Source organism: Carcharhinus amblyrhynchos, chromosome 19 (assembly GCF_965287045.1).
Source record: "Carcharhinus amblyrhynchos chromosome 19, sCarAmb.v2.hapA, whole genome shotgun sequence".
Taxonomy (NCBI): domain Eukaryota; kingdom Metazoa; phylum Chordata; class Chondrichthyes; order Carcharhiniformes; family Carcharhinidae; genus Carcharhinus; species Carcharhinus amblyrhynchos.
In genome coordinates this window covers 48,111,441-48,125,262 of record NC_137342.1, presented here as the reverse complement: position 1 = coordinate 48,125,262, position 13,822 = coordinate 48,111,441, and the positions used below count along the sequence as shown (strand labels likewise).

At 41.5% G+C, this 13,822-nt stretch overlaps 1 protein-coding gene across 1 annotated transcript in view; it reads left to right on the top strand.

The window, feature by feature from the left end:
- Positions 1–12,446, top strand: part of rbm17 (RNA binding motif protein 17) — a 35,765-nt gene extending 23,319 nt beyond the window's left edge. The window contains exons 11-12 of the mRNA XM_080207728.1: positions 8,680–8,752; positions 10,979–12,446. Of these exons, the coding sequence (XP_080063854.1) occupies positions 8,680–8,752; positions 10,979–11,082 (177 nt within the window). The 3' untranslated portion in view covers positions 11,083–12,446. The remainder of the gene's footprint in view (positions 1–8,679; positions 8,753–10,978) is intronic.
- Positions 12,447–13,822: the final 1,376 nt, after the last annotated feature.

The window sequence follows — 13,822 nt, the reverse complement described above, 5'->3', positions numbered from 1 at the left end:
GGCATATGAACAGAAATTTTGTCTGACATTATAAAATAGAAATATGTATAGTGCAAACCTGATGGTAAATGATCTTCTACCTTAGTGTCATTTACCCCATTTTCCCACCATATCTCTTAATGTCTTCATCGTCTAGAATAGAGTCATAGAGGCTTACAGCACAGAAAAGGCCCTTCGGCCCATCATTTCTGCACCAGTCAAAAGCAAACCACCTAACTATTCTAATCCCATTTCCCAGCACTTGACCCATAGCCTTGTATGCCTTGGCATCACAAGTGCACATCTAAATAGTACTCAACAACTGAACTTCCACAACTCCCTCAGGTAGAAAATTTCAAAAATTCCCCAACGTCTTGGTCCTAAATGGCCTACCTCTTATTCTGAGACTGTGTGCTGTGGTGCTAGACCCCCCACCTGGGGCAACGCTGTTCAGAATTTTATATATTTCAGTGAGATTGCCCCTCATTTTTCTAAATTCTGGAGAATACAGGGCTAGTCTCGTCAGTCTCGTCAGTCTCTCCTCATCTGACAGTCACGTCAAACTAGGGACAATTCTGATGAAGCTTTGTTTCATTCCCTCTATGGAAATGGATCCTTCCTTAGATAAGAAGATAAACGTTGTATGCAGTACTCCAATTACGATCTCACCAAGGCTGTATATAATTACTGCAAGACAGCTTTACCCTGTACTCAAATCATATTGTAATTTAGGCCAACATACCCTTTGCCTTTGTAATTGCTTGCAACACATGCAAGCTAACTTCCAGTGACTTAGGAAAGTGGACACTCAGTAATCTGGTAGTTTCAGTGTCACTATTACTGGTACTAGCGATTTATTCCAGACTCATTTAATTAAATGAATTTTGGATTGGATTGAATGGCTGAACAGACTCGAAGGGCTGAATTTGCCTGTTCCTGCTCCTAATTCTGTGATGTGATAGTGAGTCTATTAGTGGCACAGGCATTTTAACAACATGTTACTCCAACAGCACATTAGACCACAATGCTGGATTTTGTTGGCTACTGGTGTGCCTGTAAAAGGGAAAGTAATTACTATTTCAAAGCAAGTTTTTAAATAACAATTCTCAGTCCTTTCTTTGATATTTTGTATTCACACCACTAACATGCCGACACAATTCACTGCATTCAGTGTAATTTATCACGGGTGTATCACTTTGGGATGTTTTGAAAGGACATAGGGATTGCCCAGATCACAGTACTGGGACTACCATTTGGTAATTTAGCTTTCTCACAAGCGTTACTCCAAATCCCCCATGTTGGCCTCTGCTCGAATGAAAACAGCTCCAGTTTTTTAAACCATTCTTCACGTTTCTACTTCCCCAAACCATGCAGCATCTACTGAATCTACACTGTGCCTACTCTTCTGCCTCAATGTGCTTCCTATAGTGTGGAACCCAAAACTGCACACACTACTACAGCGTTGGCCTTACAAATGTTTTGTATAGATGTATTATAAAAGTCAAGTAAAAGGTGAGAAATAAACTTCTTCATGCAGGGAGTGGTTAGGTTCTGGAATGCACCGCCTGAGAATATAGTGGAGACAGGTTCATTTGAAGATTTCAAAAGCGAATTGGACCTTTTCTGACAACAAAGAATTTGGAGGAGAATGGCACTTAATTACTTCATTTACTGACATTTAGTTGACATGATGGGCTGAATGGCCTCTTCCTGCATTGGAACAATTCTGTAATCTATACCTCTTGCTATTTAAAAACCAGTGTAGCATTAACATTCTTTATGACTATCCCCTTAAGATATTGCTTTTAAATATTTTGTAAATCTGATCTCCCCCCTCCCCAATCTCTCCCCACTTCCATATCACCTAGCTTTCCCCATTTGAAATACTGTTGTTTCTTTGATCAATATTTACCTTTCACTAACATTGAATTTTATCAGCAAGTTTTTTTTATTCTTATCAGACTGCCTTTGCTGTTTAAAATCATTTATCGTTTTTGTTTTAATATCCCTTGGGAGATCCTTCGTGTCCTGTATCCAAGACACTGCTGTGCTTTTTGATTTATTATTTTCCAGTACCTTCACAATTTCTGTGCACAGCTTGGAGAATACACAGGTCCCAGAAAGGAACTTTGTGGCTACCCACTTCTCAACACTCTTGAAAAGCTACCCTGGGCTCTTATTCTCTGTACTGCCTCCCCCTAATTCTGCGCTCCCTAATCTCTAATGTTTGATGTCTTGTCAAAGACTTTCTCAAAGTCCATGTTTAGCACAACCACTGTGGTGGCACATTTTATCATCCTTTAAACACATGCATCATTCATGCTCAGTATAAGAACATAAGAACATAAGAAATAGGAGCAGGAGTAGGCCATCTAGCTTCCTGACCACCTGCTGCACCTGTAGGCTGGGTTTTTGAGACTCATGCACAAGGACCCCGAGGTCCCTCTGCACCGTCGCATTCTGCAGTTTTTCGTAATTAAGTAATAGTCCTTCCTACCATTATTCCTACCAAAGTGGACCACCTCACATTTGCCAACATTTAAATTCCATTTGCCAGTTCCTGGCCCATTCGCCCAGCCTATCTAGATCCTTCTGCAGACTCTCTACACCCTCCGCACAATTTGCCGTTCCACCAATCTTGATGTCATCAGCATAATAGTATAATAATAGTATAACTGATAACCTTTAGATTTTTTTTTTGGCAAATTCTTTCACAGGCAGCAATGGTTATAATGTCGCAATGAATCAGTAGAGCAGTAATTGTTGAATCGTTTTGTTGAAGGACCCCTTTTCAAATCGATTAATAATCATGGTCTCTCTCTCTCCCCCAATCCCATCTAAATTCTCAAGCACAATACTCAATAACTGCGTGGAAAGAGTGTTTTAATAATGCTTTTTTAGAAAATGGGCATTTACTTGGAGATCAATGAGATGGGTGTGCCTGCTTCTCATTGCATAACATGCAGTACTTAAACATTTAATTGTAATATCTCCTTTCCTTGAACAAGGTTAATCTCACATAGAGCACAGCACCAGGCTTTGGAACTCCACCTGATGATTTATCTGTTGTTCTCAATGCTGTTACTCCCCTTGGGGATGAGACAAGACAGCCTACCCTGCACTACACATGTAGCTGTTGCTCAATTGTCTCCCAGACTCCCCCACCCTTGACAGTCTCTAAGGACCACCATGGGTCTACAGACCTCAATTTGAGAACAGTACAGTGATGGGTGTTGGAAAGTTTCACCACAGTGAAAACTAATACTCAGCAAAGGTATAGTGGACATTAGACTAACATTAAACACAAATCAACTCATTCCAAATGATAAATAGCCTGTGAGTTGTTAGGGTGAATTATCTGTTAGGGGAGAGTCAATGATCAGGCAGGGGATGAGGCTACTGATGTCCGAGATGGTGGTTTGCCCAGGCTGAGGTAGAGTAAAGGATCAGGGTAGCCTGATGCAATTTTTCAAAACCTTCTGGCTAAGATGAAGTGTTAGATCAAGCCTGAGAGGGAGTGCAATGCCTCATCCTGTCAGCTTGGATCTTGTTTGATCGAGCCCAAGATGGAATGTAATATCTTGTCTTGTCGGCTTAAATCTTGTTTGTCCCTTATGTGTGGACCGTGATTAGACTTAATTTGAATTGGCTTTTTTGATTTGAATAAAAATGCCGAAAAGTACCAAAAAATTTCTTATCCTTTGAAAGCAAATAAAATTGTCAGCAATCCAGAATAAATTCATAGTTAATCATTGTTTACATGGTAAATTGGGAAACGAAGGAGAGAAAGCAGCACTTTCACCAATACTGTTGACCCTTCAGAGGATTAGATGATTAAGTCTTTCCACTTGAACTATGATGCAGATGATCTAAGAACGTGGGGAATCATAATCAGCTGTGACATTTTTCTAACTATACTTTTGTGAGTAGATGGAGCTCGGGATGATCAGAGACTGGAGTGCAATGCTGTGAGGGAATTTAAAACCTGGTATATTGGTCACCGTGATATAAGGGTGCGCTGCTACCTCACAGCACCAGCAAACCTGGGTTCAATTCCAGCCTCGGGTCACTGCCTGTGTGGAGTTAGCACATTTTCCCCGTGTCTGCGTGGGTTTCCTCCGGGTGCTCCGCTTTCCTTCCACAATTCAAAGATGTGTGAGTTAGATGGATTGGCCATGCTAAATTGTCCCTTAGTGTCAGGGGATTAGCAGGGTAAATATGTGGGGTTATGGGAATAGGGCCTGTGAGATTGTGGTCGGTGTAGACTCAATGAGCCGAGTGGCCTCCTTCTGCACTGAAGAAGAATCACAGGAATTGTGATTCTATAAGCATGCGCATTGTTTCAATACCTATTTCAGCAGCTGATATCAAAAAGCAACTTCCATATGTTTCAGCTATAACTTAAATAAATTGGATTAAGGCAGACCTATAAGCAATTTCTGCAATTTTCCTCCCTTTAAGACTTTCTTGCTGGTGGCTAGAGACTGAGATTAAGAACTCACCATTTGGATTAAAACAGTGTATTCCATCTGTTCCTGCAGCATTATATAAGTGCATAATTGCTGAAAATTATTTTAAAGTTTATTTTCTACAAAACTGCAAGTGTTTACAATGTCAGAATGAAAGGTTTAGCTTAAGTCTTGTGTCTGCGTGGGTTTCCTCCCACAGTCCAAAGATGTGCAGGTTAGGTTGATTGGCCACACTAAGAAATTGCCCCTTAGTGTCCAGGGTTGTTGAGGTTAGAGTGTTTAGTGGGTATAATATGTAGGGATATGGGGGTAGGGCCTGGGTAGGATTGTGTTTAGTGCAGACTCAATGAGCTGAAAGGCCTCTTTCTGCACTGTAGGGTTCTATGGTTAAGCCCTGTCTGCTTTCTTAGATGGATATTAAAGATCCCATGGCACTATTCAAAGAAGAACTCACCATGTGTTTTGACCAACATTTATTTCTCAAGTGACATCTAAAATGGATGATCTGGTTTTTTTTTGTTAAATACGATCATAGGAAGTGGGAGCAGGAGTGAACCATTCAGCCCACTGAGCCACTCAATGGGGTCATGGCTGATCTGACTGTGGCCTTAGCTTTCCTCCCTGGTGGGTGAAATTGGCAACGGACACACCACCATCTTCAGAAAATCATCAAAAACAGGAGTTGTACGCGAGGATGGGAAAGCAGCAGAACAGCGATCATTAAATAGGGGCAAAGGGACAACACAGTAAGCAACTAGCCTGAGTCAGTTGTGGGTAAAAGATTAGAACACAGATCTGAAAGAGGGGGAATAGAAGACATGAGGAACTTGGGATGCTAAGAAGGTGTCAGTGTGGAATTATGGAGAGCAAAATTATCCAAATAATTTACTACTATTCAAGAATTTGTGAGACCTTGTTGACGATGATAATTGTGTGGTTGGGATATATTTCGATTTCAGCAAGCTTTTTGATACACCAGCAAAGAATCCATAGATGACGTAGGAAGGAAAAAAGGAGGCAAGATCTGAGACCATTTGAGAACTGGATTGAGAGTAAAGAGAGAATTAGGAAGTGGTTGCAAATGGAATGACATCATCCTGACCAGTGGTAGGGAAATTGTTGGAGAGGATTCTTCGAGTCAGGATTTATTCCCACTTGGGAATAAGTGGATTAGCGAGAGGCAACATGGTTTTGTGAAGTGGAGGCCACGTCTCATGAACTTGGTCAAGTTTTTCGAGGAAGCGACGAAGATGATTGATGAGGGTGGGGCAGTGGATGTTGTCTACATGGACTTGGGGCAGCACGGTAGCACAGTGGCTAGCACTGCTGCTTCACAGCTCCAGGGTCCTGGGTTCGATTCCTGGCTCGGGTCACTGTCTGTGGAGTTTGCACATTCTCCTCGTGTCTGCATGGGTTTCCTCCAGGTACTATGGTTTCCTCCCACAGTCCAAAGATTTGTGGGTTAGGTTGATTGGCCATGCTAAGAAATTGCCCCTTAGTGTCCAGGGGTGTGTAGGTTAGAGGGATTAGTGGGTATAATATGTAGGGATATGGGGGTAGGGCCTGAGTGGGATTGTGTTTGGTGCAGACTCGATGGACCGAAGGGCCTCTTTCTGCACTGTAGGGTTCTATGGTATTTAGTTACCTTTTTTGGGAGCTTGCTAAGTGAAAGTAGCCATGTTTTCTCCATATGAAAGTGTCCACACTTCCAAAAATACTTATTGGGCTATCAAGTGCTTTGGGATGCCCGGAGATTGTAAAAAGTGTGATATAAATGTCAGTTGAGTCGTAGTGTTACTTCTCAGCCACTGTGTAGAATGATGTAGTGATTCCCCAAAGAAAAATCAAATTTTACATATATTTGAATTGGTTGTAAATTTGTAGCCTTACGAGATCTGCCCCGAGGGCCTCAGTTTAATTTCCCATCCAAAAACGAAGGACTGACCTTTAACTTTGAGACAGTGCACAACATTTCCAGCGATGAAGAAATCCTTCCTGTTGTGGCTCTGATGAATTGTGATTTCTTGTGTATGGCCCAAATACCAGAGGATACCAATATTGTCAGCTTCCCTTCTCATTGATTTTCATGAGCCAAAATGCAGAGATACAATGAAAATGACGGTATTGAGAATCGAGAGGGCTCCAATTTGGCAAATATTTGAGCTGTTAGTGTAAAATATTTGAGCTTTTTGTTAACACTATATATGGAAGAATGATTAAATGGCCGGTTCTGTGAAGAAGACATGATTTTGTTTTGGACGGAAGTAGATGAACTTTTTGTAATGTTTTGCTATGCTAAACTCCAGAGAACATATTTCTGCTGTGGTTTCAGGTTTCAGTATTAGATAAACACTTCAAATGCTTGGTATTGTTCCCAGCTTTTCCTGTCGTAATTCCCTTAAAGAGGTTTCTAAAGGAGTTGTGACGTAAGCACTCAAATAGAGGACTTCTTCTTTTCGAGAAGAGCCTCAATTTATGGCTTTCAAAATTTGGCCACAGAATTCAGCTGACTTGTACTGATCTCAGCTTACTGGTGAGCCAGGGTCACTTAGGCTGAGTCCAAATCTTCTCCAGCTCCCAGTGCTAGTCAATCGGAAGGTCTGACAGATTAAATCAGATTATCCGCATGCTGCCTTAACTCGGTACATGTTGTAACAAGCCAGAGCAAATGTGAATTTTCTGTAGCTCTTGTGGAATCACATCAGACATTCCTTTATTTGACATGACTTTTAAGCACCGGTTTGATTTTTACTTTTCTTTATTTTCTTTGCTTTAAATCAATGAATGGTCAGGTATTAACATCTGGGATATTAAATGGTAGTATACTATTTGGTTTTGGGTGAGGAAAGAGAGGACAAAGGATATTATAGCAGAGGTCAGTCCAGCTCAGCCAGTGTACCTACTTTCACTTTCCGGTAAAAGTTACAGAACAGCGTCCTTGAGCACGGTGCTACTTTTTAAATAAATTTTCTCTCATTTCCTCTTTCTCAGCGCAAGTAGAACTGTCATTACTGCATTGATCAGGGATTACTAACTCCCTGATAGTAATCAGGATTAATTGTGGGCTTATGCTGCTTTACATTTAGAAAGTAAAAGTAAAGTTTGTTTATTAGTCACAAGTATGGCTTAATTACTGTAATTAAGTTACTGTGAAATTCCCCTAGTCGCCACAGTCCGGCCTGTTCGGGTCAATGCACCTAACCAGCACGTCATTCAGACTGTGAGAGGAAACTGGAGCACCCGGAGGAAACCCAAGTGGGGAGAACATGCAGAATCCACGCATACAGTGACTCAAGCCGGGAATTGAACCTGGGTCCCTGGCGCTGTGAAGCAACAATGCTAACCACTGTGCTACAGTGCTGCCTCCACAGCAGATTACTGGATTAATGGATTAATACATTTATCCATCAAGTTATCAGGGAAGCTCAATTCATTTGTTAACCAATTCCTAAAGAAATGAGTTGCCCTATTTAAGATCCCCAGAATGTAGCACATTTGAGACAGTCTGAGACTTAAAAGGATAAAGGTTGAGGTGACTGTCGTGGGTACTGACAGTGCAGTCTGTGCTCTAGTTAGGTGCCGTTTACATTTGAGGCAGGTGACTCCACTCTGCTATATTTCTCTTGGATCGGGGCTCATTCAGGGTATTTTTGGACAAATGCAAGTGAATATGTTTTTGCTGTTTTTCAGTATGAGGATAATGGGGGTAGGCGCTGTATTTGAGTATCGAAATGTTAGCTGCTTGTTCAACCATTCCACCTCCTCCTCTCAAAATTTCTAAACTGCAAGTTTCTTATTCTCAGGGCAAAGAAGCCCATTTTTGCTGCTCCTAAAAAGCAGTGCAATCATATGACAGTCACAGAACCGAACGCTCAAGGCCCTACCTGGACAAATAGGGTGCAAACAAAAGAAAGATGCACCTTATAAACCTGTAGTTCTTTGGATCTGTTTAATCTTCTTCCTGCTGTCAATAGCTGCCTAGCAGTCCAAGGCAGTCTGTTTTGCATGGGTCTTGAAATAAGTCAGTGGAATGAGTGTAAATGGGCTGATACGATCTCACCAGTTTTGTTGGAATCTTGTGACCCTGGTTTCAGTGGCTGCAAGAGAGACACCTGATTCAAAACATTGAGAATTGGTGCCACTGTCCTCCACTTACTGCTTGACTCCTGTGTGTCCCGTGGGTTCTCTTAAAGGCTGTCCATCCAATTAATACTTTTGTTTTATTTTTCAGATTCCTGGGGCACCTGATGATGAGGCAGTCAGGATATTTGTGGAATTTGAGCGGGTCGAGTCTGCAATCAAAGGTAATAGTACTTTCATCATTCTTTTATTAATGAGGATGTAAACGTATTCCCCGAGCTCTGCCAGTGAACACACAAACCAGATAGACCAGGAACCTTGCAGGTTTGATCCTTGGTCGATGCTCAGCTGATCTCAGCCAAGGTGTTCAGTAAGTGTTGCTGTGGCATGTATTGCAGTCATACTTAACAGCCATGTGTCAGACAGGAAAGATCATCCCAGCTGCAGATCTCTATCTGCTAACTGTTAGATAAAATGTGCATATTTGGGCATTTTGCGACAATGGTGTATCTGCCATGACTGTCTAGCATATAACCATTGTGTAAAAATTTATTTGTGGGACAGGGGCGTCACTGGCTGTTCAGCATTTATTGCCCATCTCTAGTTGCCCTTAGAGAGCAGTTGAAAGCCATAGAATCCCTACAGTGCAGAAGGAGGCCATTCGGCCCATCGGGACTGCACCGACAACAATCCTACCCGGACTCTATCCCTGTAACCCCATGTATTTACCCTAGCTAGTCCCCACGACCCTAAGGGACAATTCAGCATGGCCAATCCACCTAACCTGCACATCTTTGGATTGTGGGAGGAAACAGGAGAACCCGGAGTAAACCCACGCAGACCAGGAAGAATGTGCAAACTCCACACAGACAGTGACCCAAGCCGGGAATCGAACCTGGGTCCCTGGCGCTGTGAGGCAGCAGTGCTTGCCACTGTGCCACCCACAAGTCAACCACATTGCTGTGGCTCTGGAGTCATATGTAGGCCAGACCAGGTAAAGATGGCAGATTTCCTTCCTAAAAGGACATTAATGAACAAGATGGGTTTTTCCGACAATGGTCATCAATAGATTCTTAATTCCAGACATTTTTTTATTAAATTTAAATTCAAATCCCACCAACTGTTGTGGGATTCGAACCCGGGTCCCCAGAACATTAGCTGAGTTTCTGAATTAATAGTTTAGCAATAATACTACTAGGCCATCGCCTCCCTGGGAAGCGGCAATGGCCGACTAGCCTACAAACATATGTGCTGTGAACACACAAACTGTCCAGTTGGCTGAGGTACTGGAGGGTATCTGACACCTGCTGTAACATTAATTCAACAGAGATTTAGTACCTCAAGGCTAGAAAGGGAGAAAATGTCAGGAAACATTAGCATGAGATGGTATGTGATATTTTAATACTGTAAACTTAGAGTAGAGGGTCATTTGCAATTTGGACTTTGAGACATTACTAATGTAAGATCTTTACTTAGAACCATGTCTGTGCTATACCTTATAGCTGGTGGTCTCTGACAGATAGTGTTCCATCTTCGCTTTCAACCACACATCAATTCACTAAACAAAGACTGTGTTATTTCTGACTGATGTGCATGGATTTTAGTGGAATATTTATTCATGGATTTTTTTTATAATGGGGTAGGTTTGTGTCTACATAACACGGCACAATATGTTCCTTAATTAAAGTAAAAACAGAACTTGCTGGACATACTCTGGTCTGGTAGCATCTGTGGAGATAGAGGCAGAGTTAATGCTTTAGGTCTGTGACCTTACGTCAGAACTGGAAAGAAAATGGCATAGGATTTAAATGGACACAGAGGCAGGAGGAGGAAAGGGTGAAAGCGGAGGTCAGCGGATAGGATGAAAGATGGAAGAGATGATGGTGTCAGACGAAAGGAGGGTGGTAACAGAATGAAAAGCAAAAGAACTAAAAACAGGAAATGTGGGATAAACTCAGCAGGTCTGGCAGCATCTGTGGAGAGTGAAACAGTTAAATGTTGCGAATCCGTATAACTTGACGATAGAGATAGGTTTGGAGGAAGTGTTAATCATTAACGTCACCAGCCAAAATCAAACAGAATAAAATGGGACAGAGGTTATAATCTGAAATTGTTGAACTTGAGATCCTTACCTGTATTTCTGATTATTGTGTGAAGCGTGGCTTTAGTTTTAATTCAGGTCAAATTAACGCTCGAGTCAATTTCCTAACTTTTTAATACATAATATCAGAAAGAATCCTTTTTATATATTAGACAAATGTATTAACAATGTGCGCATGTGCCTGTTCCGTCCCTCTGAGCCAAAATTACACGTGTGATTAACTCCTAACTGTAATTATTCCATTTTAATCACCACCCAGCAGCTGTCATAATTTTACGGTGTGCTGCTAATTTTTAATACTGCACGTGACTAGTCCTGGAAATAATGAATCATGCTCCTCTTATTCCAGCTGTTGTTGACCTGAATACAAGATACTTTGGTGGCAGAGTGGTGAAGGCCTGTTTCTACAACCTGGATAAATTTCGTCAGCTGGACCTTGGTGACCTTTTCTAAAAACACAAGTGAAAGTAATGCCTCCATCAGCTGTGGTGTAAAGAGACCACTCACTGCACATGGTGTAAAGAGACCCCCTCAGTTGAAGCTGTGAAGAAAAGGAAGGAGAATTATAGCTAATTCTGAAACCATCTTTAAACTATGGCCAGTAATTGTGTTTTTCCTTCCTTTGTGCCGTCAAGATCAGATATTGTTCCTTCTTTAAGGATGCCGACTTTGGACTGGGGTGGACACAGTGAGAAGTCTCGCAACACCAGGTTAAAGTCCAGCAGGTTTATTTGGTATCACAAGTTTCAGACTGCTGCTCACCTCAGGAAAGAGCAACGCTCCAAAAGCTTGTGATACCAAATAAAACTGTTGAACTTTAAGCTGGTGTTGATTCTTCTTACCGTGCCCTTAGGGGTACATGGGTAGTTTGGATTTAACAACAAAGTGAATTAATGTTTAGGTGGCCAGTGTGACGTTTTTTCATTGTGCTTGCTTCCTTTCGTTTGGGAGCATGTTTCCGAGACTAGAGCTCTCTCCTTTGTAGTATTTTCCATCAGAATTTACCCAGACTGTTAAACCCACTGCAGTTTGTTTTTGCCAAATTCACCGACTTGCTGACGGACGGTAACCTGATCAGTAGACAAATGCATTTTTAGAAAATACACGCTTTCATCAACTTGAGCTCCTGGGGATTTTGTTGAAAGTGCTGGAGGCAGCAGTGACATTACTATTCCCATTTATTCAGTCAATCCTTCTCTTCATCCACCTTCAATACTTGTGACAGCATTGCGAAATGTTACACTTATTAATTTTTCAGTGAAGTGATTTGACTCTGAAGAAAGTAATTATACTGGAACAATTAGTTGATTACACTGTGCACTCAGAAAATATAGGTATCCAGTTAAAGGCGTTAGAACCTTTTGCATAGTTGTCATTCCTTTTCTGTTTGGAATTCACATGCAGCTGGTTTGTACTTGGTCGTGTATTCATCTTGACAAAAAGCAAAGTAGTGAGAGGAAACCTTGAATGATTGTAATAATTTCTGTAAATTAAGTTGTGTTTTAAGTAGTTGGATTTAGTCATCTTTATACAGTGGTTACGATGAACTGTTTTATTTTGATTTGTTGCTGTCCTTCAAACAATCGAACATGTTTTATACCGTGCATGTGCTTTATGTCTTGGATCAGCATTGGAAAAGAGGTAATTCTTTGCTTTGTATTATACTGAAGCAGTGAACAGAAACCATTTAACAATTGTTGTGAGGATAACAATGATATGGTTCATTTATGAGTTACTGCACACCACCAGGACGTTTTTATATCATCTAATTGGCATAAGAATGAAGAGCCTCTTAATAAAGAGAGTGCATTCCTTAACACAGTCTAGGCTGGATTTATGAGACTTATCTGTTAGTTTCCCTGGTAATGACACATAGACACCAGCACACAGTTACAACCATGCCTAGAGCAAATCCCTTGGACACCTCAGTCACAGCTGTGAAGCACTGGTAACTGTGAGGCATGTCACAACAATCTGAGGTCAATCTTTCCTCCAACTGTGGCACGCCCAAATAATTTGTTGTTTGATCAAACCGTTGTCAACGTGACTTGGAGTATATTTAGAATCCCAACAGTCTAGCAGGAGGCCATTTGACCCATCAAGTCTGCACAGACTCTCCGAATATCTTGCATAGGCCAGTTTTCTGCCCTATCTCGTAACCCCACGCATTTTTTCCACTAATCCCCCTAACCTACACATCTTGAGACACTAAGGAGTACCTGTGGAGACACATTAGAGTGTGCAAACTCCACAGAGACAGTCACCCAAGGCTGGAATCGAACCCAGGTCCTTGGCACCGTGAGGCAGCATTGCTAACCACTGTACCACCATTCTGCCTATCTAGACACTTAGACATTTCTTCAGACAAGAGTACATTTTTCTAAGACACCAGAATACGGTACAACTTAGCAGTGTGTCAATATAAGAACAACTCATCCTTGTCCTCATCGTGGCAGCCGCCACGATGAGGACAAGAGATAATCTGTCATGAATGTTTCAACCTTCTTCTACTCATTCCATTGAAATACTCCAAATCGACAGGAGCTGATATCAGTGCACCCAGTGGAAATAACAGGTTCCAGGAACATGCTGCTTAGACTTGATATTCTTTTAAACTTTCACGATCATGGGATGAGTATCCTAAGAGGGCTGTTCTAATGAATTCTAAATTGTGCTGCCGATTTCCCTTGTTGTATTATCAATTGTTCAAGGCTTCCAGCAATGTATACATAACGGCAATATTGCCACAAAAATATTCACACCTATGATAGGTTACTCAGTTTTACATCTCAATTTAAGGATTTATTCTGGGTTTCTCAGGAAGGTACTGACGCAGGGTGGTATTGTTCCAGGCGTCCTGAATGCCCCTTTACCTTGACTAACAAGTCTTTCTCTGTAAATAAAAGCAAATGACTGTGGATGCTGGAATCTGAAACCAAAAGAGAAAATGCTGGAAAATCTCAGCAGGTCTGGCAGCATCTGTAAGGAGAGAAAAGAGTTGTCGTTTTGAGTCCAGGTGACCTTTTATCAAAGCCTATCTCTTTTGGTCTCTTGGTGTGTCTTTCAATTTTTCTTTGTAATGGCCCAAAACAGTGAACGTCAGCAGTCCAACTTCGCCTAACGTGCTTGACCTGTTCGGGGAATTGAATTATCATTAACAGAGGGAATCTTCTCTCGGCTTAGCCAAAGCTTC